Source organism: Lissotriton helveticus, chromosome 4_1 (assembly GCF_964261635.1).
Source record: "Lissotriton helveticus chromosome 4_1, aLisHel1.1, whole genome shotgun sequence".
NCBI classification, from domain to species: domain Eukaryota; kingdom Metazoa; phylum Chordata; class Amphibia; order Caudata; family Salamandridae; genus Lissotriton; species Lissotriton helveticus.
In genome coordinates this window covers 1,085,945,136-1,085,962,334 of record NC_136063.1, presented here as the reverse complement: position 1 = coordinate 1,085,962,334, position 17,199 = coordinate 1,085,945,136, and the positions used below count along the sequence as shown (strand labels likewise).

The window sequence follows — 17,199 nt, the reverse complement described above, 5'->3', positions numbered from 1 at the left end:
TTGGCAGCTGTCCATGCTGAAAATGGATTTTAGGATCTTAAGCAAAATTCTGCCAATGCACTTACTCTTGCATATGCAAGCTTTGATCCACCCTGACCAATGTGGTTTTATTTCATAGTGTACTACTTCCCTTAATCTGTGCAGCTTGTATTTTGTGCTACTTGCTCCTCTGCGGGAAAGCGGAGACCTGGCAAACCTGGTGTCCGTTGACCTCGAAAAGGCATTTGACATACATAGTTGGGCCTACCTGTAAGCGATTATGGTCAAGATGAAGTCTGTGTCCAGCTCCTACACCGTATATCAAGGTACCAGACAGGGGTGCCCCCTGTTCCCACTCTTGTTTGCTCTTGCTGTATAGCCATTGAGACGTGTCCTTTCAATGCAGTTGGACTGGAGCAGGCCTGAGACTTTGGTGCCAGGAGTTTGCTAGGCCCCCACCACTTTCCACTAATGTGGGATAAAAATTTATCACATGCTGGAGTACTTTGGGGCAATTTGGGGGTGGTGTTATGCTCCTTGCGTTTTCAAGATCGTGGAGGTTCACTTTTATGGCAAGGATTGAGTTAGCCAAGATGATCATGTTGTCCCGGTTGCTTTATTATTTCACTAACTTGCCCACCTGGTTTTCCTGTTGCATGGTTTTGGCAGCTGGAATCGTTGCTTCGAGAGCTTATATGGGATGGGGGCAAACCAGGATATCCTTGGACACACTCCAGGCCTCCCATACTTGAAGGGGCCCTAGAGGTGCTGTATTTTGAATTGTATTTTCTGCCCGCCATCTGCTGTGGATCACACAGGGGCTTGACAGTGCAAACCTGGCCGAATTGGGACCCCTTGGGACTGTGCCTAACCAGGGAATGCTACTGGCTTAGCTTTACAATGGATGCCTGGTAGGGTGAGCGATGGCTTGCTCCTGGCCACGGTGTTTCGCTTTTGGAGGCATTGTGCCTCGTAGATGCTGGGGTGTCTATTGTACATCCCTGCCCTCCTGCTAGTGAGGGTCCCACATGGGCACCCTCCACATTTATTCTAAGAGAACACCTGATGGGCTAGGTGGAAGTGGGACTGGTAACAGTGGGTGTCTGTTACAAGACGTCCACACTAATGCCTCAAGGCGTCCTTATTTATGCATAAGGCTCACCCCTGGACAGTTCCTTACATGTGAGATGTTAACTCTGGGTTCTATGGCACTTTGGGATGCGGGGCTGGATGAACCCTGGACACATGGGGCCCAGTCCACATAGGTAAAATGATATGAAAATCTAACTTTACGACTTTCAGTGTTCCCAAAGGGCAGTTACTACTCGTAATGCCCTTTGTGAATACCGAAAGTCATAAAGGTCAACTTTTGGTATTCACAAAGGGCATTTTGAGTAGTAAATGACCTTTGTAAATATCAAATGTCATAAAGTTATACTTTCTTCTCAGTTTACCTTTGTGAATTGGGACCAATATGTCTTGCATTTATTATTGTCCATGAGAAAGGGTAGACACATTGCTTCACCAAAGCTGTGGTCAGATCACCCGCCATATTAGGAGTTTCCTCCTGTCTAGTGAGCTGGTTTTTGGCATTCCCATGATGATGATTCAGAAAATGGGTACTGCAATGGAATGCCAAAAACAATTCCTGCACGGCACTACGAGACAATCTACCGGTGGAACAATTTTTACGGATCAGGAGGAACTGCTCCAAGAAGGTTGACTATATGAGGGAATCTGATGAACTCTGTACCCTCTGTCCTTGTCAATAGGTTATCTGAAAAGAATGGTGAGAAGAGCACAGAAAAGAGTCTGGTTCAGCCCACGGGAAGATCTGTTGAAACCAAAGGACAAGAAGGATGTATCACTACAGAGGTTGACCTGTGTGACAACGTTCTCGACTAGGAGCAAAGTGATAAAAAAGGTGATCAATAAACATTGGAACCTAGTCTCAGAGGACATTGAACAGCCAACACCACCGATGCATTCTTTCAGGAAAGCAAAGAGTATCAAGGATCATGTGGTCCATTCACTTCTGGAACTTGATAACGCTCCCATGATTTAATCAATGTGGAACCTGCCACCCATCAAGGGACACCATAAGTGTGGCCAATGCAAAGCATGCCACTCCACGATTCAGACAAAGAATTTCACCTACAAACAACAGACGGTTGTCTTACAATCCTTCACAAACTGTAATTCGATTAATGGTATTTATGTTATTGTCTGCCCCTGTGGACTCCTGTATGTGGGCCAGACACAGCAGAAAGTCAAGGCCAGGATACTGCAACATCAATGCAGGATAATATGTACAGTCCAAGGGGCCCCTCTAGTTGAACATTTCTCTGCAAATGGACATAAACCCGATCAACTTCAGTGGCTGCTGATAGAAAAAGCGGAACTGGGACCAAGGGGAGGCGACCTTGGATCAGTTCTGAACACACGAGAATCTAAATGGATGGTACGTCTGGACACGATCAACAATGGACTCAATGAACTGGACACACGCAATGCTCAATTAGCCTGCCTAACTATAAAATGACCAATACCTGAAGTTGGCAGCCTCTGTCGGGCCTCCCTCCACGCCAGTAGTATGTGGGCGGAGTTGGAGAAAGCTAATGTTGTTTTAATATGATCCCACACAACTGTATAAATCTCTGTTGAATTCTCCCACTGATCAATGCCATGGCGGCTATGTTGATTAGCACCTCAATGACCTTAAAATGTCTCAATATAATTGTACCTATGACCTTAACATGTTTTTATTATTTTTATAATTGTCCATTCCACGCTCTAACGTATATTCATAATGTTGTTCATATTGTTCATGAGTACAGATGTTTATTCAACTCCGCCGTAATCTTCGCAGGACCAGCCATCCAACACATCAATTTTAAAGTATGGGCTACATTTGGTTAAGGAATTCAACTGTTAGAAAACTGTACAATTTAATGTTCACGATTTACATTCTGTTATTTGGAAATTCGTTTTCCAAACTAATACTTCAAGATGCACCAACAGAACCATATTCTACATGTCACTCTTTCAAAAAAAAGATACTTCAGGCCTCCTACCCCTCACATGAGTGCCTTTAATATACCCACCACACAATGGGTTTGATACAGTCAATTATAGCTTTTTCTATAATAGCCCTTCCATGTTGGATTTTTCCAATTACCCTGAATACATCACTGTTTACACATTTCTGATCTCTAGCGCCGCCAAGCAGTGGGACTTGACTATAGTCTCCTATGCTGACGACACGCAGCTGGCGGTGACACTGAGTCGGAGGTCCGACCTTGATGCCCCCAGGTTCCGGGACGGTCTCTTAGCTGTAGCGGGCTGGATGACAGCTAACTGTCTTCAGCTCAATGCTAAGAAGACAGAGGTCCTGATCGTGGGCAAACATAGTAACCTTTGGGGTGAAAAGTGGTGGCCTTCAGAGCTAGGTGTTACTCCAACTCCGGTTTCGGAGGTTAAACACTAAGTTGTCTGGCTAGACTCTGCCCTCAGCTTCTGCAGCCACACTAAAAAAGTGGCAGCTACTTGTTTTGGGGTTTTGCGAGGGCTTAGGCCTACCCTGAAATTTTTTGATGCTCCCACTAGGCAGCTAATTATGCAGGCTACTATTTTATCACGGCTTGACTATGCCAGTTCTCTCCTATTGGGGGCCAACCAGACGGAAGTTGCCAGGATGCAGCGTGTTCAAAATGCTGCTGCCAGAGCCCTGGTGGGTCTACCGAGGTTCTGCTCCGTGAAAGAAACTATCCGGACGCTACACTGGCTGCCCATGGCTCAACGGATTGACTTTAAGACCTTATGTCTGTCTTTTAAGATCCTCAAATTGTCCTCCCCCCAGATCCTTGAGAATCTTCTCATTTCCTATGTTCCTTCTCGTTCCCTGAGGTCTTTGGGTCAAATCCTGGTTGTGGTCCAACGGTTCAAGCTCTGCCAAGCCGGAGGACAATCCTTCCGTGTTTTAGCTGCTAAATTATGGAACTCACTTCCATCCCAAATTCGTGCACTGGATGAGTTGCTTGACTTTAGGAGGGCTATCAAAACCCATTTGTTCCCTTCTGTACTTTAGCATTTCGCTTTCCTGCCCTTTGATCCTCTGATGTCTTTTGTGTTTTGTCTTTTATGCCTGTCCAAAGCGCCGGGACGCCCCTTTGCTGGGGCAGCTGTGCGCTATAAAAGTGCTGATAACATAACATAACATAACATAACAGAGTAGTCTGTCTTCATGCTCTGCGCGGCCCCGGTGACAGGCATCTAGCTTCTGCATGCCCTCTCACGTCACGCGGCGCTGAGCGTTTGCACGCCTTACGCGTAATTTTCCAGGCATATAGGAGGCTGCGTACAGACAATCTGTTTGATCTCTATATACGGAGAACAACAGACGATTAATCGGTGAGTGCTGACGCATTAATAGGACACAACCACTGTTTTGCATTTTTATCACGTAGCGGTACGCTTGTGTTTTCACCATCACCGGAGCCACTATCTTGACCGGGGTTTGGTAGCAATTTAAATGCTTTTACTTCTTGATAGACGTACGTGGTCACTGAGTTTTTTCATTCCGGCTAGTTTCACATCCTCCGTTTTGTTTAAAGTAATGTACTCTAATGCTTGATGTACACACACCGGCCCAAATCAGCATTTGCCGCTTACCCCCGCATCTTTTCTATAGGTTTGCGTGGCCACATTCTCACAATTACTGAAATCCGTTTAGGAATGTTTCCTAACACTGTAATGCTTGTCTTCGAACCAAACGCGAACCATGCCATTCACTTTAGCTCCTGAACACCTAAGAGCTTTTCTGAAGTTTGTCAATCAAAGCAAGACTTCTCATCTACTCTTGCTCCCGGAGTGGAACTCACAAACCAGGGATTTCTGTCACTCAATCACTATCCTGTTAGAGACTGTCTATTATGTCACTACCCGATCCCGGTTTCTTACTGGGTTCCCCCGTACCTAGTCACAGCGGTTTCAGGATTCACGACCGTCTCCTGTCATTCATATCTCCAACTCCGACTGGGTCCTGCCATTGAGTTGTTGTTTCCCTCCCTGATTAGATCTCCGAGACTCCCATGATTGATTCGGGATTTCTGACACTCCCAAGATAAGGGATCAGCTTCATGGATCTATGTACAATCTAGACCATACCTACAGGAATTATTGTCCAAGTAAGTGTTTCAATTTAGAGGCAATCATTTGATTACCTGTGAACTCTCCCTTTAGATATATCAGCAGGGTGACAGACACCTTATTTTCACAGGTGTTTTCTCACTCCATCCTCCATTTGTCCGGGAACCATGGAGCCCATTGACCCTCCACCATTGATTTGTGAGAGGTCCCCTGATATCCACTCACGGTAATTGTTTTGGCTTATTGGCTGAGTATCGCCAGTGTCACTTATTTTATTCTTACTCTAATTATGGATTTGAAACACCACCTTTCTTATCTCCATAGGTGCCCAGCCCCCTCTCCCCTCACGATCACCACCTTTTGTCCTGAGTAAGACCCCGCGAGTAAGGGTTGGAAGAACCTACGCACACAAAGGGTTTGAAACGTCGACACTTCGTAAATGCCAGTCCCTCCAACAGTACTTACTTTACTGCGGAATCGTGTATTACATAGCAAACTTGTGCAGATGTTATGTACTGTGAAGAATATCTAATTGTTTTTGATTTCCTGGCATATGAACAATATATGCCTCACTGTATGTTTGTGATTTTATCACCACCTATATTCTGTTTACCTCACTACCTCACTACCTCACTTGAATCTCTTTCCTTTGACACAATCATGATGTTTTAATACTGGGACCACCCAATATATACTGTGCAGGAACATGGGTGCATGCAGACAGGGGGCACATGTTGTGCCCCCCTGTGTGCATCCCCATGTGGTGCGGGCACAGGGTGTCCTGCAGGGGCCCCTTTGTTTTCTCTCTGCCATGGTGTTCATGGAGGAGGAACCTGCCATGCATATTGCGGCCTCCTGACTGCTGCACCACCACCAGGGATCGGAAGTTCCCTCGCCGCTGTGGCGGGGCTATAGCAGTGCGACCGCCCTAGTCTTAATAGGGCATTTGGGAGACCACCACTGCTGCCTTCCCCATGAGTCTGGCAGTCCCTGGACCGCCAGACTCATAATAGGGCCCCTAGTGAAATAGTTTTATAGTGCCATCAAAGGGATGGTACGGAAGCAATTGACTGCCCTCAGACTGAAAGGGTGGGAGCATTAGGAAGGGAAATAGGTAAGGATACTGGCTTATCCATAGAGGGCATCCCAGAATTTAATTACAATTATCAAACCTACCGTACCCCAAATAAAATCACCGCAATATATGGGGAGAGGCTAGAAACCTGCCCCCATTGTGCTCTGGTGGAGGTGGATTCCAGCCACATCACCTGGTCATGCACAGGAGTATTGGGCCTCTGTGGTGCAGAAGTTAAATTAAATGCTTGGCTGCACTGTGCCATGCACCTTGGAGGAGTGCCTGCTGGAATAGTTCCCAATCCACAACCCAGGAAAGGGGGGAGTTGTTTTCTAGATTTAGCACTTAGGGGCTCATTATGAGTATGGAGGTCTGATAACCACCAGACTTGCGGGGGCGCGATGGTGACAATCCATCCAACCCTGAACCAGTGGTCTAATAGCCATATTACAAGTATGGCGGTTGGACCATTTTGCGACAGCCACAACCACCAGGGAACCATGTTCCATGGCGATGGCACAGCAGTCTGGGGTAGCAATATGATTGGCGGTGCCACTGCGACATCGCCAAGCACATTCTGAGTTATCCCATCGCCAGCCTTTTCATGACGGTGAGCCCGCCACGAAAAGGCTGGTGGTAGGGAAACAAAGGGGGCCCTACAGGGCCTTTTGTTACCCCTAAACACTGGGACTTTGATAGAACTTGCGACTCTTGAGGCGGAAGCCGGGAGTCAGGGGCTGAATACTTTTAACTAAAAGAACTTTTGATCTTTGCAACATTTTGTTATTTTAAAAATTACTTGAAGTATGTTGTGTTTTTGTGCACATCTTTTTTAAAACGACCTCACTCACCCCTACCCTTCCATGCGCTCCTCCCGACGGTCCACGCGCTCTCAGGTGGCCGATTGGGGTCTCCTGGACCGCGGGATCAGGCACTCAAGCATCTTTGGCACAGGCACCATCTTGGGGTAGGAACGGTCGGCGGTCTAGTGCTGAGGGCGACTTGGCCCTCCCACTACATATAGGGCCGACAAGAGCTGATACTCATTGATAGAACTTGTGACTCTTGAGGTGGAAGCCGGGAGTCAGGGGCTGAATACTTTTAACTAATAATAGAACTTTTGATCTTTGCGACATTTAGTTATTTTAAAAATTACTTGAAGTATGTTGTGTCCTTGTGCACATCTTTTTTAAAACTACCTCACTCACCCCTACCCTTCCACGCGCTCCTCCCGAGGGTCCACGCGCTCTCAGGGGGCCGATTTGGGTCTCCTGGACCCCGGGATCAGGCACTCGAGCATCTTTGGCACAGGCGCCATCTTGGGGTAGGAACGGTCGGCGGTCTAGTGCTGAGGGCGACTTGGCCCTCCCACTACATATAGGGCCGACAAGAGCTGATACTCATTGATAGAACTTGCGACTCTTGAGGCGGAATCCGGGAGTCAGGGGCTGAATACTTTTAACTAATAGAACTTTTGATCTTTGCGACATTTAGTTATTTTAAAAATTACTTGAAGTATGTTGTGTTTTTGTGCACATCTTTTTTAAAACTACCTCACTCACCCCTACCCTTCCACGCGCTCCTCCCGAGGGTCCCGTGCTCTCAGGTGGCCGATTTGGGTCTCCTGGACCGCGGGACAGGGCACTCGAGCATCTTTGGCACAGGCGCCATCTTGGGGTAGGAACGATCGGCGGTCTAGTGCTGAGGGCGACTTGGCCCTCCCACTACAAAATGCCCTACATATCTCGTACGCGCAGCGGACGAGCGCAGCGGGTGCGCCGATGGCGCATCGGAGGTGCGCCAGAGGTAAGCCCGTCTGCGCCCATCCGCGCCAGACCGGGCCCTGGGCCTAGCCCCTTACCTACAAACCCTTACATCCCTATAGATTATCCTAGGGACCTCTTATTCCAACTGAATCAGCCCCCTCTGCCCCTCTGCGCACACTCAATTACACCTGATGGCCTTTGTAATCACTGTGATTACTGCCCCTATAAACTATCTTCCCCTGAGCCTTGCCCTCCCACTCAGACTGCTGTTAACATGGCTATGTTAAACTGTCGATCCCTGCCTAAACACGCGCTAGAAATTTATTTACTCTTAGAAGAGCACAAATTAGAGATTCTGTTTCTAACAGAGACGTGGCTATCACCAGACTCCGACCCGGATATCGTTCAGGCGTTGTCCTCGGGCTTCCTTATACAACATCTAGACCGAGCAAAGGGGAGGGGAGGGGGGATAGCCATAATCTACAGAGACTACCTCTCGTGCCTGCTTCACGGCAGCTCTTTATCTGACTGTGAAAATGTCTATTTTGCCATCCAAGTCTCCCCATGTAAATCCCTTTCTGGAGTTATTATTTATCGCCCCCCAGGTGCTACTGGACAATTTTGCAGCTCACTCTTGGAAACCTCAATGGCCCTGGCCAGCACCCTTTCCAACTTTGTGATCCTAGGGGATTTGAATATCCATTTTGACAACAGCAAAGATAATCTAGCCTCTGAACTGTCATTGGACCTAGCAATGCATCAGCTCCATCTGGGGAGCCATCAACCCACTCATTCACTGGGACATCTCTTGGATCCTATTTTTTCTAATCTTAAAGTGATGGTCCCAATCCCGGTACCGTGGTCCGACCATCTGCTTATACCGATTAGCGGAGTATCCCGACCACCCCCCGCCCCAGACCAGTCTTCCGCAAGCCCACACGTCCCTGGTCTAAACTAGACCCCGACAAATGGTAGCAAGTCCTGGAGCTTTCTTCTCCAACCTCAGAGTTAGACCCTGCATTGTCGGACACCATGTTTTCTGGGTGGATTGAAAACTCCCTGAACATAGTCCTCCCAAAAAAACTTTCCCTTAAATCCCGGGAAAAAGCCACCTCGTCCTGGTTCACCAAGGAGGTTCGCCTCCTAAAAAAACTTTGTAAAAAGTCTGAAAGGGCATGGAGGAAGGACTATGACTCCAATAGCAAGCAGGACTATAAGCTTACGATTCTTAACTACAAAAAGCCCTCAAATCGGCGCAAGCTGTATTCTTTGAGGAAAAAATAAGAACCGCCTTCAGCTCATCAAGAGAAACCTTCCAAATTGTGAAAAAACTTCTCAAAACTCCGGAGCCCTCTTGCCCCGTGGATCCTTCATGCAACCGCTGCAATGAGCTAGCCGAGTTTTTTTATCAGAAGTTCCAAAATATTCTGAAACATCTTCCCCTGTATAACCCTGCCGGCCTACTTGAATTGTTCCCGCTACCATTACAGAAAGCCAAACCAGGACTGGATACTTTTGCATCAATTACAGAGGATACCCTCTCCCCCATTTTCCAGTCAATTAAAAGTGGCTCCCCGCTAGACCCAGCCCCATTGAACGCCCTAAAACTTGTAGCACCTACCATCCATGCCCCGATGGCAAACCTGATCAATTCCTCCCTCTGACAGGGCATTGTACCTCCGAGCTGGAAGAAGGCTGTGGTTAAGGCCATACTTAAAAAAACCTAACCTTGATCCCTTGGAATTGAACAATTACCGGCCTATGTCCCTCCTGCCAGGTATCAGCAAGGTGGCAGCAAAATTTATCAACGGTCAGCTATCTACCTTCCTCGAATCAAGTGAACTACTCAAGCCCTCACAGACGGGCTTTCGCCCGGGCCAGGGCACAGAAACTGCGATGATCGCGGTAGTTGAAGAGGCCAGGAAGATCATCAATTCAGGAGGAACAGTGGCAGTGATCCTCCTGGATCTGAGTGCGGCATTTGACACCGTCAACCACCTTACGGTAGTTCACCGGCTTAGGGACCTAGGTATCTCCGGACTCGCGCTATCCTGGCTGAGATATTTTCTACACAGCCGCTTGTTCCAGGTGGCTGAGGGGAATCACATCTCTAAAACGACCCTAGTACACTGTGGAGTTCCTCAGGGCTCATCCCTGAGCCCTACGCTCCTTAACGTGTACATGTCCCCCCTCGAAAAAATTGTCACCCCATATGGAATCAAGCTTCTGACCTATGCCGATGACACCCAGCTCGTTGTGTCACTTAGTCAACAGGACCACCCTTCCATCGATCTGTATTCCTGTCTTAGGGACATAACCAGCTGGATGGACAGGTCTCACCTAAAACTGAACGGTGATAAGACGGAGATCCTGGTCATGGGCAACCCGTCAATCTTTCGCCCAGAGACCTTGTGGCCCCCCTGCATGGGTCTGCCCCCCACCCCAAAATCTGACATCAAAAGCTTTGGGATCTGGCTGGCCCAAGAGCTTACACTTAACACCGAAGCGAGGAAAACGGCCGGAGCCTGCTACAGCCTCCTCCGTACCTCCCGCAAAATCTTACCTCTGCTCCCTACTCAGTCCAGGAAGCTCCTGATTCAGGGCCTAATATTGACCAGACTGGACTATGGCAATGCCCTCTACCTCGGTGCCCCAAAGAAAGTGACAGCCAAACTTCAGGTTGTGCAAAACACGGCTGCCCGGATTCTTACAGGCGCCAACAACCGCTGCTCGGCCAAACCAGCCCTCAGAGAACTTCACTGGCTGCCAATACTTGAAAGAGTCCATTTTAAGGCCCTCTGCACAACACACAAAATTCTGCATGGGAAGGCTCCCTCCATTCTAAAAGACCTCATTGTCCCTTATACAACTAACAGAATACTTCAGTCCACACACCTCCACCTGACTTTAACACCCAGGATCAAAAGGGCTCGATCAGGAGGCCGTCTATTCTCGTATAATGCCTCCAAATTGTGGATCTCACTCCCTCTGGACATTCGTGCTCAGCCCAACCTTCTTTCTTTCCGTAGACTCCTAAAGACCTGGCTGTTCCCTTAATTCTCCTTCTTTCTCGCTCGTTCCTATCATTAGCGCTGGGACGCTCCCGGGCAGCCATGCGCTCGAGAAATCTTTAAACATAAACATAAACATAAACATGCATGCAGGGGGCACATGGTGGCCCCCCTGTGTGCATGCACACCTATTCCTGCACAGCTTGGACTTAACAGCCCATGACTTACAGGAACTTATATTGGCATTCCCATTGCAGTGCCTTTTTCAAAGCCATGGGAACACCAAAGGACCACCCGCCAGACCAGGAGAAATCTCCCAAACTGGCGAGGTTTATTGTTTCTTCTAAAATCCATGACTACGGTTATGTGCATTCGATTGTATCCCTTTTAGTGTTTAAATTCATATACACATTTGCTTTAGTTTTATAAATTGGTGTTGGATTTCCTTCAAGGTGTGTCAATTACTTATCTTAACACACATTCCTCTAGTGAAGTCCAACTGTTCTTTGCCACTCTACCAGGACTGAGCTAAGTATTTATTATTGTGAATTCAAGGACCATCTTTGGGGTATTGAAAGAGTATTACATAGAGAGGCCTAACCACCATCACTAGATAACACTCCACTTTCCTACAACGGGCGTCACCTTTGGCCGCACAGAAGAGAATGGAGTACTCTATGCAGACAGTGTCCTTCAGACCTTCACTAACACTCTAACCTCATTTTCAGCCCTACTCAATAAGCAAGACTCTTTTGGGCTGGTGTCGGGGTTTAAGGTAAACATGCATAAATCACGGATCCTGGCTCTTACCCATAGAGAGAAACAGGCTGCCTTCCAAGGACAATGCCCCTACTCCTGAGCTAACCACCATATTACCTACTTGGGCCTACAACACCTGCTCAATGGTGGAGCATACAGTGGACCAAAACTACAACTACTCGGACCTACTACAGGCAGCTTGTAGGGATTTTCAAAATTGGCAGATTGGGGAACTTTGATACTTAGGCCACATAGCGGTGCTGAAGATGACCCTACTATCGAAAATATTATATACCATGTAGGTGTGCTCCCCCAACAACCACCCCGGGCATTCTCTCTGTGATGCCACAGTTCATAGAAAGGTTCATCTGGAAGGGAAAGAAAGCCCATATGCCGAAGCTTAAACAGTATGTCCCCACATCTGAGGGAGGCCTGGGGATTCCCTCCCTCAAAAACATCTATAGAGCAACCCAACTGCACTACTTGGTAGAATGGCATCACAAGACCTCTGAGAAGCAATGGTGCTTTATGGACCAATCAATGCTTGGCATTCATGTGTGGAAGACTCCCTGACTGCCCAAAAGCCACATATCATGAGAGCATATAGCTCCCAAGTGATTCAGGCCACTATGATGGCCAGGGACGATGCAGCCCTCTCCCTGGGCCTGAAATCCATACTCTACCCAATGACTCCTATATGAGGCAACCAGAGTTTCCGTCAGCCAGGGAAGGCAGTGACCTCCTGGCCTGGCAGCTCATGAACTGCAAGCGTTTAGGGCATCTTTACAATCAGCATGGTTCACAGTCCTCAGAAAAATTAGAGAGGGACTACAGCCTGCCAGGAGGAAAAATTTGCACTACATGCATATACTCCACTGGGCGACAAAATCTGAGATAAAAGAGCCAGCAGCCCGACCACTAACTACCTTTGAGAATTGGATGGTAACCAAATCTGATGTCAAACATTCATTCTTGAACCTCTACAAACTACTACTAAAAGAGACCCCATATTTGCGTGCAGCTGCCCAAAAGAGATGGGAGAAAGAGTTAGAACACCCACAAACAGACAAGGAATGGGAGTATATATTTTACCACACATACGTGACTGCAACCAGTGCTGCGAGAAGGAAAGCCATGATTGAGGTAACACATTACTGGTACTATATGCCTGCCTGGCTCCATATTTGGTACCCAAATAAATCCCTAGGGTGCTGGAGGGGCTACAAATCGCCCAGCATCCTTACACATCTCTTATGGAACTGCCTAAAGCGTCTGCCTTATTGTTCAGCAGTACTCAGCAGCATCAACACAATATTTCCCACAGAAACCGCCCCTTTCCCAGCTTACATCCTATCGGGACTACCCAATGCATTTACATTTCCACTACGCTTGCCCTGAGGAAGAGCGATGGCCATGCCCTGGCCGCGTCCAAGCAGGCTATTTTGGCACTATGGGGCAGAGATACAGTTTCAGATTATGGGGCATGGCTACATCGTCTTTGGAACCTACTGGGGATGGATAGGGATTCAGCAACACTAGAGTCAAAAGAGGCTTCATTTGACATAGCATGGGGGCCATGTATCGATTTTCTTCAACAAGAATACATAGAACTCCCACGCCCCAGATACATAAGAGTTATCTGTCTCACCACCAGGGACACCACTGCATAGACCAAACTACTACTTTTGAGAGCAGTAGTAGGCACATGGGGCTTATAAGATGTACTTTGCCAGGCCACCCTGAACTGGGTCATGAACCTTTGTACACTGTAAACGATGAAAAGCGGTGTGGAAGGGAATGTTTGGAGCGTAGGGGGACGTTTAGGACCCCTGTTTGGGAGAGGTGCTTTGTTCCTGTATTTGTTTGTTTTCCTTAAAACGCCACCATGCTTATCAAGGCCACTGGCCATTGGATGAAGGTGGCCCTTCAGATTTAAACCTAAAATGCCAATGCTGCTGATTTCCCTCCTACAAAGATGATTATTAACCCTTTACGAATGTGGAAGTCTGGCCTCCCTGGAACACCAAACAGAAAGCAGCACCATTAAAACTACCACCAGTAAATGCACATTAAGGCCATGATTTACTAATGCTTTGTTCTGGGTTTGCATTACTTTTCTAATGCAAATCCTAAGCAAAGTGTTATGCTGGGATTTACTATCCAAAGTAAATCAGTATTCGCATTCTATAGTTCCTCAAAGTAACGCACATTTGTTCTATGCACTACTGTGTGTTACTTTGAGTCAACTATCACACAATAAAGCAACTTTAGTTGTTACAGTGCATTATGAGGCTTGTTTCCTAAATCTAGGCCTAAATATGAAATGCCTCACTTATGTTATACATAAATGCAAACTTAAAATAGTACTCATTGCAATAAATGATAACATGATAACATCAAGAATGTTTTCTTACCCATTGCTCCTGTCAAGTAAACTCCATAGAGAGACAAGCCTGTTGTAGCAGCATTCCATACTGTTCCAACCACTGCATATAGAAGTATTGTGCCGAGGTTTCCAAAAAACAATCTGTTTGGCATGAAATATCCAGCATCTAACACAATGGGTGGCAGAAGGTAAAAGAAAAATACAGTAGGTGTTAAAGTGAAGGAGGCGATGTGGTCCGCTGCCCAAACAATGCCACCAAGGAGAATGCCAAGCACGATGAGCAGAGCACTTTCTGGAACGACCGATGTGACTTTGTGGGATAAGTGGAATACTGTAAAGGAGACAAAAACAGTTAAAAGAATCAGAAAGCAAACTCCTTATATTTAATTTTGTCAGATTGTAAATAATTCTGCAGGAGCTGTTTTCAGTGAAGGCTGGTGCACGTAAGTGCTAATTGCTGCAAAACTTAAATGAAGCACTGTAATGTTTTTTTCTCCATTTGTTGATATGGTAATACAGTTCGCCTCCTTGTTGTGTCATTGTTTAAAACTGAGAAATCTTAGTAAACAAATGTATAGTTTGAGAGGTTTGGGTTCATTTGGGCTTATTCACAAAGGTACATTTATATGTCAAAGTCAAAGTCAAAAGTACTTTATTCGGTTAAAAAAAAAGCAACAAGTTAAGATTTCATTTACAGTGAATATTAAAGCAGTTTTTATCTAAGGAGGAGGAAACACAATTTTTCCCTAAAAAACAATTAAAAATCATCCATACATATCGATTTTCGCAGTTTAAAAACATGTTAAAAAAATTCTGCTAATGATGCAACAATAAAAACAGTGTCCATTCTTTGTAATTCAAGAAACGCTGGGCGACATCTATTTAAATTCATATCTTTGAGTGCAGGGACAATACATTTTCTACGAGGCAAAGCGTAAAATTTACAAAAAAATAAAACATGAATATCCGATTGCAGAGACAATTCATCACATGGGCACATACACATTTCATTTGACCAAGAGTTCATTTCTGGGAAAGTCAATAACCTAAAAACAATATTAAGTCTAAAACGTGTTAAAAGGAATCTATCATGATTAGTTGAGGGAGGCTTAAGTATGGCTGTAATTTATCTCTGGTTAAAATCAACTGATGTGAGTAGACCGTCTTTTTCTTTATTTCCTCTGACAGTCTTTTTTCCCTCAGATGTTCCATACACAGTTTTTTCAGTAGTTTTCGCGATATGTATACCATTGTAGGTGGGTCCTCATAATATTGTAAACAGTCAATTTCTGTCAGGAACATTTTGACATAATTTAACCACTTAAAATCACTTACATGTTCAAGTTTTAACAAATCCTGGAGTATGGCACGATTTACAACACACTCGTTTACAGTCCATACCCTATGCCACAGAAGGATGGGCTGTGTTCTAATTATATCTGAGATATACGGCTGCCCCAACTCCACGTGGCAAATAAGGGTCGCAATACTTTTGGGTATGGACAGAATATGCCGCATAAACTTGTTTTCAACTAGTTGAATGGATTTTATGTTGGCATACCCCCACAGTCCAGATCCATACAGAGCCACCGATAGACACGTTGCGTTATAAATAGTTAAAATCTCCCTTATTAGTTTCTTTCCCAATTTTTTTTATGAAACTCTTTAAGGCCATTATTGTCTTCGAGAACAAAAGAGTTCTCGCTTTTACCGCACTTGCCCAGAAACCAGTCTCGTGTACCAGGATGCCTAAATAAGGAAAAGTGGACGTATTTTCTAAGGGAGCGTTATTTATAAACATCGTTTTCATTTGCTTCTTTGTTCGTGGTCCACAATTCATGGAAAAAGTTTTACTGCAGTTGATATTTAGATCCAAGCTGAGCATAAAGTTATTGAAGGAAGTTAACAGGTTTTGCAGGGCCATGGGGGTACGAGCCATTAAAACAGCATTGTCTGCATACAAGAGTGCAGGGCTAGATCTTTTACCAACCATGGGCATATCCCTGCACTCTTGAAGGAGACGAGCCTCCAGGCCGTTTATGTAGATCAGGAATAAAAAAGGAGCCAGGACGCACCCTTGGCGTACGCCACGCCCTATTCCAAATGATCTACTACATTCCCCCCCTTTTCCGTAGCGAACAGTAAATGTAAATGTAGTATACTTGTAAAGCGCACAGCTGCCCCAGCAACGGGGCGTCCCGGCGCTGTATAACTCTGGGGAACCCGTCCTGGCTTTCCCTGTGGGATGGTCCCTGCTGGGAGTCCCCAAGGTGGAGCCAGGCATCCCCGGAATTGGTGGGGCCGTTGTGGAGATTAGGCAAGCTAATGCCCAGAGTTGCCGAGTGGAACCCCTGATTAGAGTAAGCACCGAAGCGAGAATTATCAAGTCCGCTGACCAAGGTCCACGACCCTGCCGCGTCGGGAATCGAACCCTGGTCCCGGGCAGACTTCTGCTCTCGGGTCTGCTGCCTCTAACCAGTGAGCCACACTACTCCATGGACTCCACTACTCCAGTAGCAGTGGCCCCTGAATACAATTCCCTCAGAAAACGAATAATCGGTTCTTCCACGCCCAGCCTTAGCAGCAGTTCCCATAGTTTATTGTGAGATACACAATCAAAAGCCGATGTGAGATCGACAAACGTGAAATACAAACGCTCCCTTTTTATCGTTATATATTTCTGCTGAACGATGAATAAATTTAAGCCCTGCTCAATGGTTCCTATGCCCTTTTGGAATCCAAATTGTAGGTCACTTATTACCCCATTGTCCTCTGCCCAGTTTTGTAGTTTTGCTAAAATAAAACTGCCAAGGATCTTTATCGATGAGTCAAGTAGGGATATTGGCCTATAACATGCACAGTTTTGCCTATCTCCCTTCTTGTAGATAGGAACAATAATCGATGTGTAGCATGACGGACTCAAACCCTTAACTAAGGCTGCGTTGAAAAGCTGTACCAGAATGGGACCCCAGATGTCACTGTTCGCTTTATGCAGATCTGCTGGGATCCCATCTGGACCTGCCGCCTTCCACCCTTTGTGGCTTTCATACTCCTTAAGACTTCGGGGAGAGTTAC

The 17,199-nt window shown here is 46.3% G+C and overlaps 1 protein-coding gene across 2 annotated transcripts in view; it reads right to left on the bottom strand.

The window, feature by feature from the left end:
• Nucleotides 1–17,199, bottom strand: part of SLC9A3 (solute carrier family 9 member A3) — a 1,113,267-nt gene that overhangs the window by 601,668 nt on the left and 494,400 nt on the right. For both annotated transcript variants that reach the window (XM_078687678.1, XM_078687679.1), the window contains exon 2: nucleotides 14,153–14,455. In XM_078687678.1, coding sequence (XP_078543804.1) covers nucleotides 14,153–14,455 — 303 coding nt within the window. The remainder of the gene's footprint in view (nucleotides 1–14,152; nucleotides 14,456–17,199) is intronic.